Source organism: Malaclemys terrapin, chromosome 4 (assembly GCF_027887155.1).
Source record: "Malaclemys terrapin pileata isolate rMalTer1 chromosome 4, rMalTer1.hap1, whole genome shotgun sequence".
In the NCBI taxonomy this organism is placed as follows: Eukaryota; Metazoa; Chordata; order Testudines; family Emydidae; genus Malaclemys; species Malaclemys terrapin.
Window position 1 is genome coordinate 37,752,880 of NC_071508.1, and position 15,124 is coordinate 37,768,003.

Consider the following 15,124-nt stretch of genomic DNA (forward strand, 5'->3'; position numbering starts at 1 on the left):
AATGCAGCACTTGAGAAGTGCCAGAACACAAGCACTGGAAGTACCTAAAGAACCACAAGGCACCCGTTTGACTCCTAAAAAAAGTTCCAGAGTTCCAGCATGTCTCCAGCGCCGCTGAGTGAGGACACTTCCTCCAATCCAGTTTCCCCACGGCAAAGCTGGTGTAAAACACAGCAAAGCTACAGTCTGGATAGCGACACAGATAATCCAGTCACCATCCATAACAGATTGGTTGGAAGATTGTTTAGAAAAGTAATGTCCTCCTGCTGTCAGAAAATGATTTGGGGAGGAAAGTGATACAGCATGCAAGCCAAGTGGCCTAGAGGATGACAGGCACATGCTCTGTTATTTCCAGTTTTTGAAAGATACATAAAAACTGTGTGTCCCCCCCCCACGCTCCCCCCCAGGCATTTTTATTTACTTGTATTTTCCTCATTCTATTAAATGTCACTTTTTAATCATCACTTGATTTTTTAATTGATTTTTAAGACTATCCATGCCTTGAATTGCACTTGAAAGCCAATCAGGACCCAGGGAAGTCTTTGGAGCACACATGGCTAACTCAAGCAAGCACTGTCGGGGCAGCTTTTGAGGTACCCCATGGAGAGGACATCACAGCAATTGTATTGGGAGGGCACAAAAGCAGGGATAACTTTAGCAAGATCAGAGAGAAATGGTGATATTGCTACGTTGCAAGGAACACTGATGAGGGGGAAAAGGAGCTTCTACTGATCTAGTCCTTAGCTGTTGGAGGTGCCATAATGAGGTTAAGACACAGAAGTAAGGCCCCAACTGCTTATACTATTCTTGTAACTGAAGAGCCAACGATACTATTTAGAGGAGGAAGGCTACTGAGCCAAATTTCAGTTCTGAAGCCCTGATGCTTACAGTCTGGCCCTATTCAATTGTCCCCTGCCAGTTCGGTTGTTTAAATTATCCTTCATTTCCTGACCTGACTTGCTGGGTGATTTTTCCGGCACTGCTCAATGTGTACCCTCTGTTCCATCCCAGAAGAGGGTGATGGGATATAGCCTGTACAATCCTTAGGTGTCCTGTTCTTCTGGACAATGGCGTTTTGTGAATGGTAGAGGCCAATGAGAATGGTCCATGTCAGAAGCTCCAAAGAGGCCACCGCTGCCTGTTCCTGTTCTTTTGCAGGCAAGCCATCATCAGCCAGCACTTGAAAGAAGTTCTTTGAATGAACTATTAGTGTCTTTCATAGCCAAAGAGAGCTGCCGTGGCCTACCCAAAGGTGTGACTCCACCTCCAGGTGCCCAGACACATTCTGGGCTGGCCATGAAAGGGATCATTAGTACTTCAAGGATTAAATAAGGTTATTGAATTAAATTTACATTTTAAAAAGCGACACTACTTTGGGTCTCATGAAAGGATGGAACTATGGCTTCCTCTCTTCAATCTTGTACTATTCTCTGTAAAACCAAGTACCATTAAAAGCTTGTAGCCAATATGTTTTCATTCTCTGGCTATTTTTGTAAAGATGGTCTTGTCACTAAGACACAGCACAGGGAGTCAAGAGATCTGGGTTTGATTCCTGGTTCAGAACTTGACTCTCACTCTGCAAGCCTGAGCTTGTCACTTAACCTCTCTGGGCCTTGGCTTCCCCATCTGTAACAGCACTTGCATACATAAAGAGGGCTTAACTCACTGATGTCTGTAAAATGCTTTGGCATACTTTGCAGATCTACAGCAATATCCATGCAACAGGATTAGATCTTTCATGGGATCATCAGTTTCATGCATTTGGCATTTTGTCTTATATTATGCTGTATCATGAAGAGATTTCTGAAACTGCTATGAAAATAGGCATGCTATTTAATGTACTGTAATGATTCCCTCCCCCACAGTCATTTTCCTTTTAAATCACTGCAGGAATAAGCTATACAACTGCAATAAACCATGTGGTGCAGCTTATTGTTTGGATCTGTAGTGGCTAGCCACAGAAAGTTAAGGCCCAATATTTGGTATTCGGTGATTAAATGGAAGTAAATCTGTTTGGATGCCACATGCAACTACATCATATACCTGAGCAGGAAGACTGCTGCTGTAACACTATGATGATTTCAAGGCAGCTCAGTGGCAGAAAGATGCAGATTGATTTATGACAAATGATTAGAAGAGCTAAATATGTCTAAGTTTATCTGAGCAACACCAGGAGGAAGGGATACGGTAATTATCTGCAAATATTTGAGGAGCGTAATGAGGAGTAATGGACTGGTATGAAACGAAAAAGCAAATGTTTAGGATGAATATCAGGAAGCGTCCTGACAATGAGATGCATTATGGCACGCATCCAAAATCCACTGAAGTCAATGGGACTCTTTTTACATTGACTTCAGTGGGCTTTGGAGCGGGCCCTAAATTGGGAAACAGTCTCATGGGAAGTTGTAGGAATCGCAGTGTTTCAGACGCTTGGGACTAGATAGTTTCTCAAGGACATAGCCCTTCAGGGACAGTGCACTGTTGTGTAAACCCAGAAGCAGCATAGGGAGGGAACAGTGGCTCTGGGAGTCATATTCCCCCCTCCATGCTCCCCCAGGGTAATAATTTGCTGGGCTATCCCTGCAGCAAATTACTACCTATCTCTAAGCCAACTAAGCTCTACTGTCTGGCATGTTGTGGGGGGTAGAAGAAAGACTCTACCCATTTCCCACCCACTTCCTCCTCTGCACCCAGAGCCAAGGTCCAGGTAGCCCATGCCATGGTATAAGAAAGGAGTCTGACCTCCCACACTTTTGTGCAGCCAGAGTCAAAAATCTAGCCCTTAAATTTCAACTGGAGAAAGCACTAGAATATGTACTGTATGGTCTGGCAGGGTGACGACGTAGATGACAATAGCTGCAATATCTATTGCCCCTGTGTGCTATATAGTGTTCCAGAGAGGAAATGATCCCTGATAAGCAATGGAGACATAGCCGGAACACAAGCTGTGTGGAAGCCTGTTTGTTCATGTCTGCAGCTCTAGAGGGTTTCATTTAATAAAGGCTTCCTGCTTAAGTAGGGCTGATTCCATACATCATGACAACAGTCTTTTATATATCCGATGTCCTTCTGTAGGCACTGTGGAGCTCTTAGGTGTGAAAACCATGCAAATCAATACTCCCAGTACTGAGGCTTATTTGTACTGCAAAAAGGGGCAGTATCGCAAGGCACACCCTGGGTCATGATGCTTACATATTTTATTAAGCCTACATTTCCGCTCACATATGACAATTAAAACCTATACTTTGTATATCTGATCCTACTGGTAACCCCACTGTGCAAGGTGCTGTACTGCTGTAATGTTCTTCCTGGGGCTAGAACTAATGGGCCACTCCGGTCAAGGCAAAGTCCACCATTCCATCATCTTGAGAATCAGTGTTCTGCTCAAATCTTGGCATTGTTTGCAAAGCAATTGCTGCTAGACACCATTTCAATTTGCTAAAATGAGACGTAGAAGTGATGCAAAGAATCTTGTATTAACAAAAATACTAAACTAGTGCTGTCTGTTTTTACTGGAGATATAATTGTGTAATGCTGAATATTTCTTTTAAATGCCTTCTAAATCTTTTAAAATATTCTACCATTACAGATTAAAAAAAAAAACCTTTGTCAGCATTTGTTTGTAAAGGATAAAGATGTGAGTAGAGTCCAATAGCTATATTGGATTAGCTGACAGAGATTGGATTGATAACCCTCCTAGTTAAATGCAACAGCTAATACATTTGGAGCACAATTATATTATTTTGAAGCCTGACGAAAAGAAGCTATTTAAAATGTCTGATTTATTTTTCAAAGAATCTACTAGAAATAATAATTAGTTCTTTCCCTTTGTAAATCTGATCCTCCAAGTGGGCTGAAGTCAATGTGACTCCTTGCACCAGTAACTGTACTCCTGGGTGCCGGCTCAAGCTCACGGTTTGTATCCTGTCTAAAAGGCTAGGGGGTTACTGATCTACAGAGTACTGCTGATGCCTTGAACAATGGCTTTGTTTAATACAGTAAGCTCCTTGGAGCACAATTTACTGGTAACTTGAGAGATGTAAATCTGTTAACAATATTGATTTAGAGACACATTCTCTCTGCTCTGTTTTATTCCAAATCTATTAAACCTAAAGAGGGACATTGGGTACCACAGCATCCTAATGCTAAAGCTTCTAATTCAGAAGACTTGGATATTGGTCCACAAGAAACTGATATAACAACAGATTTTACTGCAGAGTTGTTTACAAGGATGCCATTAAGGTTGAAAACCAGATATTTGGCTTCCACCCATCCCTTCCCCTTTCTTATTCTCACAGAGTCCAATTATTTGTACTGTAAGAGCTTTAAAAATGCATGAAGATGCAACAAAACTCCCTTAAAATAAAAGTCAACAGCTTGGCACTTGTAGACTTCGCAACAACAAATTAGCAAAATAGCACAACTGAAGGAGTGGGAAAAAATTAAACATCATAACATGTAAACATAGGGCCAGGAAGGGGAAAATGGTGAAAATCGTGAGGGATTCATTGCAAAGTTAAACAAAAACTCAAAGCAGAGGGAGAGACGCATTAAGACATCCAGGCAAGGGAGCAAATACAAGTTTCCAAGAGCATTTGCAAATAGATGGAGTCTTGATGAAGTGGAAAGATGTCTCCTGTCAGATAACCAGAGCTAGGGAAGGCTCTTGGCACTGGCAGTCATGAGACTGTGTAAAGGCAACAGAGAGGAAGTCAGTATTACAGGAGCTCAGGGATCAGAGAAGGGCAGCTGAGAGACACAAGGTCCAAGGGACAGGTGGGAGCAAAGTGAACAGTACAGATACAAAATTTGGGGAATACGCCCAAACATATGCACCCATCACACGAAAGGCAGTTCGGCTTTATCTTGTCACCTTCAAATAGCCTTATTACTTTTTCATGTAACCCAGCCACAGGGAAGGTGCAAGACGGAGAAGTAGGAGGTTGGATCTATGAAAGGATCCTTACCTTCAGTGATCTGCAATATGAAAACTTTGGAGAATCACTCCTCCATTGAGTGAGGCAGTGTTGTCGAGTGGCTAGGGCACTGGGCTGAACACCTGGAGACTTGGGTTCTAATCTTGGTTCTGCTTGCTGTGTTGGTACTGAAACCAGTGCATGAGAAATGGTGCAGTTATATCTAGCAGGGTACCTGCATGCCATGGGTACAGGGTGAAATGTGAAGCCGAAGCACCTGTAAACACCCCAAACTGGCTAAGTATCTTTGTTACTGTTTCATGTCTTGAAAGAGGTCAGTAGTTTTCAAGATTTTCAGCTGGTGTAAATCAGCACAGTTCCACTGAAGTCAAAGGAGCTAAATAAATAAATAAAAATAAAGCTATGGCAACATACACCAGCTGAGGACCTGGCCCATTCATTCAGAGCACAATGTGCTTGGTAATGTCTTCTTTGTATGCTGATAATTTGGCCCAAATTATTTAAACAAGTACAGACGGTGTTTGAAAATTTTCTAATGGTGCAGCTGTGTCCAGTAAAACAACCTCCACTATTCAGGATGCTTTGTAGTCTGATCTGAATTCTAATGTCCATAAAAAGTGTTTCATACAACTAAAACCAAGATATTTACACGCACTGACGTTTTTTCAGGCAGGTTTTAATACTAATGCATAGCACTTATGCAGCACTTCAAAATTTAACAGAAAACTGAAAGGGCCAGATTGCAAACCCCTTGTTCTCACGGGTAAGCAGTTGCTCACACAAGCAGTACCACCGAAGGCAGTGGAACTACTCAGTCATGTAACTGCTCGTGGCTGGGAGTGAGGAGCTCATTATCTGGCTCTAAATAATTAATCCTTCTAAGACTCCTCTGATGTACTTATGCATCCTTATCCTCATTTTACAGATGGGGAAACTGAGGCACAGAGGCACGAAAAGACTTGGCCAACAAGCTCACAAAGCAAGACAACAGCAAAAGCTGAGACTAGAATTCAGAGGTTCCAGCCAGACTTCCCAGTTACTCACTAACTCCTTTTGCCAATAGCTGATTACCAGGCTAGTGCTGGGAGATCTGCCAGTTTGTCTGAGATTTGGATGTGCTGCATAACAGCCTCTCAAGATTTATGTTCAAATCAGAACCTATTGCTCCAAGATGATGTGTTGCTTTAACCTTATTTATAATGATCTCTTAGCAGCCTGCGTTGAGTTGTTCTATCCTCTGGACGTATATAATAGGAGGTTTTCGCTATTCTGAAAGTTAAGTCAGGTTATAGAGATGTATTTTGCTTCTTTTGGCCGCCATGTTATGAAATTAGCTCCCTTACTCAGGTTGTGGTGCAGCAAGTGCCTAGTCCGTTCATGTTTTTAAAAAGGTGCAGTGACTCAAGACACTTTTTTTAAATTACAGGGATAGATCCTCAGCAGGTGCAAACTGTCATAACTCGCTGGAAGCAATTTACACCAGCTGCGGCTCTCCCCTGCAATGTAATTGTTCTTCAAGCATGTGCTGTATGTATTGTAATTTTAAAACTGTGGCTGTGTGCATGATAACTAGCATTGCTTCCTCTTAGTAGGCCTACTACTGCATTAATATTTTAAATAAATAAGCGTGGAACCACAGTGACAGAATTTAATAAGGAAAAAGAATGCATGAACTAATAAGAGAGCGTCTAAATCCATCACACAAAGCCAGATGCTCTAATCAGCAGTATGGAGAGATAGGCCAAGCAAACCCTTTGCCAGGGTCAATAAAAATCATGATTTATAAAAAAATAAATAAATAAAATCTTTTATTTACATTATGATTATTTTCAAAAATTAAATTAATTTTTCATTTAAATCAGACTTTTGATTTATATGTTGTTAGTTCTCTATTTTCATACCATTTTATAGTCTTAAATTTCTGAAGTGTTTGTGGGGTTTTTTGGTACTTGCTTCTTTAATTTGTTTCCAAACTGTTAGCAGAATTTCAGATTTTACATAGGGATTTTTTTTTTTCTGCTAAGAAGTTTTACACTGAAAATGCTCATCTATACTAGACAAATCCAGGTCCTCATTAGCCTCCTGACTGTGAGAATACCACAACACAAAATTGATAAGCAAAGAGCCTGTACTATATTTTTAACCAACTCCTCTTTCCAAAATACTAAAAGTTCCACAAGTCACAATAGCTGAAATGCTTCAGCCAAGCTATGCCCTCCTTCAGGGTTTGGGGTTTGAAATCAATGGGACTTGTACTCCTAGCTGCTTTTGAAAAATCCAACCTTCGGTGGTAAAATATGAACTGAGAAACCTAACATTAGGTTCCTATTTTTGAAAACGTTGGCCTGTTTGTATCAAGACATTCACAATATCTTTCTTAAATGTATCAAAAGTCTAAATAACTTTGCTTTGTTAAAACTGTTGTTTTGAAGTGACAAAGATTTATGCCACTAATAAGATTTTAATAAAAATACAATGGTAGGCAAACATTTATGCACCTGTTTAAGTCAATTTAAGCATGAGTCCCTGGAAGCCTTCATTTTCAATCTTTTGTTCTTTACCTACAGTAGTTTGTAAGATTCAAGCATACCCTACCAGTTAGTGGCACTGAAAAAACCCACCATTGTTTATCATTTAATTCATTATAAATTGAAATACAAATTTGCTATCGCATAAATTGGTGGCTGAGGGAGTTAGGCGCCTAACGAGCTTTGGTGCTTTTGTAAACCCCACTAAGTACCTGACTCCCCACTAAGTACCTGACTCCATTCTTAAGTGCCTAAATACTTTTGAAAAATCTGGTCCTTAATCTCTCAGTTCCCCATCTGTAAAATAGGGGTAATAATTTCTCTCTCCCATCCTCTAGTCTTTTTTGTCTATTTAAAGCAGAGGTGGGAAAACTATGGCCTGTGGGACTGTCCTGCCCGGCCCTTGGGCTCCTGGCCAGGTAGGCTAGCCCCTGACCCCTCCACTGCTGTCCCCCCATCCCGCAGCCTCAACTTGCCATGCCACCAGTGCTCTGGGCAGCGGGGCTGTGAGCTCCTGCTGGGCAGCGCGGCTGTGAGAGCCATCGGCCTGCCCCGGTGCTCTAGACTGCACGGTGGCATGGCTGGCTCCGTCTGGGTGACGCGGCTGCCAGTCCTGGTGCTCTGAGCAGCATGGTAAGGGAGCGGGGAGCGGGGTGGGGGGGTTGGATAAGGGGCAGGGGGTCCTGGAGGGCAGTCAGGGAACAGGGAGCAAGGGGTGGTTGGACAGGCATGGGAGTGCCGGGGGGCCTGTCAGGGGGCAGGGGTGTGGATAGGGGTTGGGGTTCCAGAGGGGTGGTTAGGGGTGGGGGGTCCTGGGAGGGGGTAGTCAGGGGACAAGGAGCAGGGTGGGGGTTGGATGGGTAAGGGGTTCTGAGGGGGACATTCAGGGGGCAGGAAGTGGGAGGGGGTGGAGGCCAGGCTGTTTGGGGAGGCACAGCATTCCCTACCCAGCACTCCATACAGTTTTGGAACCCCAATGTGGCCCTCAGGCCAAAAAGTTTGCCCACCCCTGCTTTAGCGTGTAAGCTCTATGAGTCAGAGATTGTCTATTGTCTAGGTATATGTAAAGAACCTAATACTGGTGCCCTGATTTTAGATGGGTTCTCTAGGTGCTACTCTAATATAAATAATTAACGTTAAAAGTGTACGTATTTCTGGATATAAAATTAGCTCCGTTGCACATGTTTCTGTATATGGTCAGCCATTCATGCATCTAGCCGGCAATATATAGTGGAAAGATCCATAGCTATCGCTTGCATAAAACCAAATTAAGATTCACATGTTAAGATCAGCAAACATAATACACAATCTAGGAAGCAATATGCAGGAAATCAATATTGGGACAGGATATTAAAAAAACAATTTCTGCTAGTGATTTATGGCTCTCAGGGAACAGCTCCACACATTAGACCTAATTTTTAATAAACCAGCAGTAATTCATAACAAATATTCAACCCAAGGAAAAAAGCCAAGCAATAAATTAAATCCTTTGGAACCTAAACTTTGATTGATGGAAAGATGCAGGCAGGTATCCATTACAGACAGTGGAAAGGAAAAGTTTGATCCTCTAATGGAGCAGGAAGGGGGACTGGACAGGATCAACTCATCTCACATTGTATTCCCATGATTTCTCTTATTACTACCTGTCCCTAATCCCAAACCCATGGAAGTCAACTGAAAGACTCCAATTGACTATATACGGTTTTAGATCAATCCCATTCAACTGCTGATTAAGGCCTCATTCCCTCAAATCACTTAAGCAGATGCTTAATTTTAAGCATAATGGGACTATTCATATGCTAACAGTGAGGCATGTACTTGAGTGCTTTGCTGAACAGACACAGACTTAAGCAGGTGCATAACTTTATGCAGGAGTGTTTTGCTTACTTGGGGCTTTAATGCACATGAATACAGGGGCATGCCATCATTATAAACCCACATCCATCTTCTGTTCCTTTCATTCTCCTAATCACACCTTCCACTCAAATGTATCTAGCTGCTGTTGGTGATTCTCTTTCCCCTAAAAGGCCACCAGTTCTTCCTCTATTGCTCGCTATGCCAGCTCCACATTTCAGTTAGCTAATTTGTAACGACACTCTACACAGATCCTCCTCTTCCTTCCGTGGTCTCTTTCTAGTTCCTGTATCAGACTGATTTGCTCTTCATTCTTTCTTTTGCTTCCAAGATCTCAAACGCCTGTATTTGTATTATATTAAACCCCAGGTATGTGCAATGAATGGACACATTATCGTCCCATAAATGTCTGGAAATTCAAAGTTAAAGCTGCCAAAGCAACCATAACTCTTCCCCTTTGCATGTACCACATGCATTAAAATGGGGTCCTCTGAGCATATGTTCCACCCAGCTCCAAATGAAGTCTATACATACCACATGAAGTCAAATTTATCTGATTCCTGGGATTTGCATTTACTAGGGTTACCATATTCTGTGCCTCCAAATGGAGGACACTCCACGGCCCACGGCCCCGCCCCCAGCCCCGCCCATACCCCCGCCCCAACCCCGCCCCCTCCCCAAAGTCTCCGCCCCCTCCCCTGCTTCCCGCGAACATTTGAGTCGCGGGAAGCCTGAAGCAGGTAAGGGGGGTGTGGGGGGAGGAGGCGCGGCCCAGGCTGGCCCCCGGCGGCTCCAGCCTGGGTCGGCTCGGACCCTGGGGTGCCGGCCCCGGCCGACCACCCCCGGCCCGCCCAGCACTGCCGGCCCCCGGCGGCCTGGCGCACCCCCGGGCTCCCCGCGGGCCCGGCTCCCCGCGGGCCCGGCTCCCCGGCTCCCAGCCCGGACCCCGGCCCGGCCCCGCGCCCCCGGCTCCCCGTCCGGCCCTGCGCCCCTGGTTCCCGGCCCTGCGCTCCCGGCTCCCCGCCGGCCCGGCTCCCCGCGGGCCCGGCTGACCGGCTCCCAGCCTGGACCCCGGCCCGGCCCCGCGCCCCCGGCTCCCCGTCCGGCCCTGCGCCCCTGGTTCCCGGCCCTGCGCTCCCGGCTCCCCGGCTCCCCGCGGGCCCGGCTCCCCGCCGGCCCGGCTGACCGGCTCCCAGCCTGGACCCCGGCCCGGCCCCGCGCCCCCGGCTCCCCGTCCGGCCCTGCGCCCCTGGTTCCCGGCCCTGCGCTCCCGGCTCCCCGGCTCCCCGCGGGCCCGGCTCCCCGCCGGCCCGGCTGACCGGCTCCCCGCGGGCCCGGCTGACCGGCTCCCAGCCCGGACCCCGGCCCGGCGCCCCTGGTTCCCCGTCTGGCCCTGCGCCCCTGGTTCCCGGCCCTGCGCCCCTGGTTCCCGCCCCGGCTCCCCGGCTCCCCGCCGGCCCGGCTGACCGGCTCCCAGCCTGGACCCCGGCCCGGCCCCGCGCCCCCGGCTCCCCGTCCGGCCCTGCGCCCCTGGTTCCCGGCCCTGCGCTCCCGGCTCCCCGGCTCCCCGCGGGCCCGGCTCCCCGCCGGCCCGGCTGACCGGCTCCCCGCGGGCCCGGCTGACCGGCTCCCAGCCCGGACCCCGGCCCGGCGCCCCTGGTTCCCCGTCTGGCCCTGCGCCCCTGATTCCCGGCCCTGCGCCCCTGGTTCCCGCCCCGGCTCCCCGGCTCCCCGCCGGCCCGGCTCCCCGCCGGCCCGGCTGACCGGCTCCCAGCCCGGCCCCCGGCCCGGCCCCGCGCCCCCGGCTCCCCGTCCGGCCCCGCGCCCCCGGCTCCCCGTCCGGCCCCGCGCCCCTGGTTCCCGGCCCTGCGCCCCTGGTTCCCGGCCCGGCACCATGCCCCCGGCCCCGCACCGCCGGCCCCGGCCGAGCACCACCCAGCCCTCCCGATTTTCCCGGACATGCCCGGCTTTTGGGGATTTCCCCCCGGACGGGGATTTGAGCCCCCAAAAGCCGGACATGTCCGGGAAAATCCGGACGTATGGTAACCCTAGCATTTACTGGTAACTCAAAACTATAATCCCCACATAAATTTTTCCTTACAAGCCTGGCTCTTTCTAGTTTCCTGCAGGATCTCCATGTCACTGCCCCTAGTTCTGACCAGAGAGTCACACCTACATCTTGGTGGAATTAGCAAACTGCCACAATGAATCAACAGAATTTACTCAGCAGCTTAATGCACCGTTCAAACACCTTTCAAGAGGTTAATTCAACAGAAGACCACTGCATTCTAAGCAAGGTCACAGTCTTGCCACCATCTTACAAGTCCTTTATTACTTGGTTCTACCGTATTCACACATCACCACAAGATGCTCCATATACGTGCATCTAAGATAATACAAAAGATGCAATGCCTTTGTATTACATTATTTGGTCACCAGCATGTACAATTACGTGGTGTTGTCTCATCATGTAACGAAAGACCCTGCTGCAATGTATACACATTAATCTTTAACAAGGGACCATAGTTAAAGTTGCTGTTATGTAACTATGAATGTGTATTACATTCAGCCAGCGTAATATACACACCAAACAGTTCGTTCTAATGAAGTGCTGTCCACCAGGAATCTTTGGGATGTTTATCAATGTCTGCCTGAATAATTAATGGGAGATTCTAAAGCTGTGAAATGCTGCTTACTTGTCAGATATGATTGTTGGAGGCAGCTGTTTGTGATCGCCAGCCAGGATACACTTTCTGGCCTTCAGCAGAGGGATCCAGCAGCTTGCTTCTAGGGCCTGAGCACATTCATCTATCACCACCAGATCAAAGTGATTTTCAGGAAGTAACTTCAGTGGACCATCAGAGGAAGCACCTAATCAAAGGAGAAATCAAGAGAGAGTTAATACATCTTGTTAGGAGAGAATAAGAGCACAAACAAGCCTATTAAAAAAATCCTTTACAAATGAATTGCTGCTAAAGGCAGGTAACAAAGATGCTGGTTCTCTGCAGAGATTCACAATTTCAAATCTGCAGTCCACACGGGGGAAAAAAGGGACTTGCTATTTGCCAGCATCTGACTACAGCTACAGTTTTTGCTTTGGCATTCATACCCATGCCCTCTTGAGCATCTTAAAAACAAAAATAAAACCAGATAATTAAAACCACAGAACGATATGCTCCACTATCTCATTAAAGCAGAGCAAAAGCACTCGCTTCCCTTCTGCCCTCTACGTCAAACAATCAAAGCTAGAAGGGAAATAGATTTGAGATTTGCCTTTAATGATGTACTTTGGGAAAGAATTTCTGACCTTAAACTGAACAGACTTTGTCTAACCTACCTGTCTTCTCAAGAATATATTGTGGCATGGCTAGGAAAACCAATTCTACCAACAATGCTGCACAAACACTCCTTAGAACATTTGTGGTGTAACAGAGCAGATAAAATTATTTGGGGCAGGGACTGTCTTTTCATTAAGTGTGTAAAGTGACTAGCACAATGGGGCCCCAACTCTTAAAATCAGGGTCTCTAGATAAAACTGCAATCAAAATATTAAATTAAATTGACATGTCTATTGCTCAGAGCTCTAGATTTGAGAGGCACTGAAAACACTGGTGAAATAATTCATGAAAGTGGGTGAAAAGGGGGTGAGGAGGAGAGATAAAATGTAGGAACCTGTTGTATGTTTATTATTCAGAGCAATGTCATAAAGGGAAAGATTGGTTTCTAAAACAGCTTGTACTATTCTAGGGCTGAGGAATGCAGCTCGGGTTAGGGATGATTTAGTTCTTCTTTCATAAACCACAGTCTGTACAGTTTTGGATCAGGTTGGACGCACCTGACACAAGCTACAGTTTGTCAGCCTAAGTGCGATTTCTTTTTATTAGGCAAAACTTTTTCAGAATATACTTACCCAATATAGTTACACGGGATGTATAATTTGAACCTGGCATATGATATATTGCCAAGCTCCACACCCCCTCCAAAAAAAAGATATATGTAATGAAAGACTTTACAATTGTGCAGGTAGAGAGGGGCCATACCATTCTAGCCACATAGCATCACTCTAATTTATTGATCTCCACTTAACTAAAGGTCACGTATGTCTCCCAGGGTTGCAGTAATTAAGCTCTCCTCCCGCTGAGCTTAGCAGCAAAGAGGTCTGGCTTGTGTGAATAAATCCTGCTAACTGGATGCTTCTGAGTAAGCCAGCAGGCTTTCTATAACTGGGGAAGCCATAATTATCTGAACCTCCAGTATTACAATGCTGTGATTATCCCAGCTTTGTAAAATCAAGGCTGCATTGGGTTGTTGGTTTGGTTTTTATATGTAATTTATTGATTTGATTTGTAAAGGACTTTTGACAAAGCCAAGTTATTTAGACTTCAAAACTAGCTAGCAAGCCAGCAGGGGTGCATGAGTTTGCAAGGAGAACCCCAGCTGAGATGGCAGAGTGAGAGTACCACTATCACTAAAAGACAGAGGTCAAGCCCCACTTCTTTCACACAGTTACAACTAGAACTGAGGGACTACTTCCCTACAAATAATTTATTTCAAGGATTTCATAGGGCATTTTCCTATTAGTGAATTGTCCATGGCCATCCTGTGAGACTCTTGAATATATTTGTTATTTGAAATTATTCACACTTTTCTTCAAATAGTTATTGATCAAATAATTGCAGGTTGCATTTCTTGATGCCTTGGGCCCTGATCCAACAAAGCACTTGAGTATGTGCTTAACTTTTATGGAAGTAGTCCCATTAACGTCAATGGAACTGCTTATGTGCTTAAAGATAAGCATATGCATAAGTGGTTGGCATGATCAGTACCTAGATTACTTCTTTAAGTCATATGGTATCGTTTCTGTTCCCTAATTGGGTGACTAAACAAACATTGCATATATTCTGTACAAACGAATATTCCTGTGACATTGCACCCCATAATGCTTTATAGAAATATGGTTGTAAGTGTAAATATGACATAACTGGAATATGTTTTATGCTAGATATGCCATGTAACATATCTTTGCAAAGATTATGCTCCACTGCATGTATTCATCTTATTTGTATGCATGTATTATTTTTATATCTGAAATTATAAGTGTCGGCTCTATGCTTGTATTTAAGTGTTTGCTGTAGGAAGCACATAAGGCAGATTTGGTCAACATGGTGTGAAGGGGTTATTCAAGTAAATGGAAGTACTCAGCTAACAATGGACCTTGATAGAGGCCAATCCACATCTGAGCTTTCCTGGGAACGTTCGGGCTAACATGTGGGCAATGGCGTTGGCCTGTAGAGAACTGAGTCATGCATGGACATGTGACTTGCCCATGTGACTCCAAAACTCCATCTTGTACTGTGATTCTACATGGGGGAGAGAGGGGTTCCCATCCACAAGAGAGACTATATAAGCCCCTGGATACCCCTCCATTTTGTCTTCAGCTGGCTCAAGAGATAGCCTCTCCACCCCAAAGGATGCCTGAAAGAAACTGGAACAAAGGACAGTAACTACAGGGGTGTGAGGGATTGCTGGACCCAGACTAGGAGGAAATCTAGTCTGTAAAAGAAGCTTATTGGAACACCTCTGAGGGTGAGATTTACCTGCATTTAGTTTCTTACTGTATTAGGCTTAGACTTGTGTGTTTTATTTTATTTTGCTTGGTAATTCACTTTAGACTGTTATTACTTGGAACCACTTAAATCTTACTTTTTATATTTAAATAAAATCACTTTTTACTTATTAATCAACCCAGAGCAAGCAATTAATTCCTGGGGGAGCAAACAGCTGGGCATATCTCTCTATCAGTGT

The 15,124-nt window shown here is 45.4% G+C and overlaps 1 protein-coding gene across 1 annotated transcript in view; it reads right to left on the reverse strand.

Moving 5' to 3' along the window:
• The window catches only part of IGHMBP2 (immunoglobulin mu DNA binding protein 2), an 88,549-nt gene that overhangs the window by 35,919 nt on the left and 37,506 nt on the right, over positions 1 to 15,124 (reverse strand). Inside the window, exon 8 of the mRNA XM_054026056.1 lies at positions 12,016 to 12,190. Within this exon, the coding sequence (XP_053882031.1) occupies positions 12,016 to 12,190 (175 nt within the window). The remainder of the gene's footprint in view (positions 1 to 12,015; positions 12,191 to 15,124) is intronic.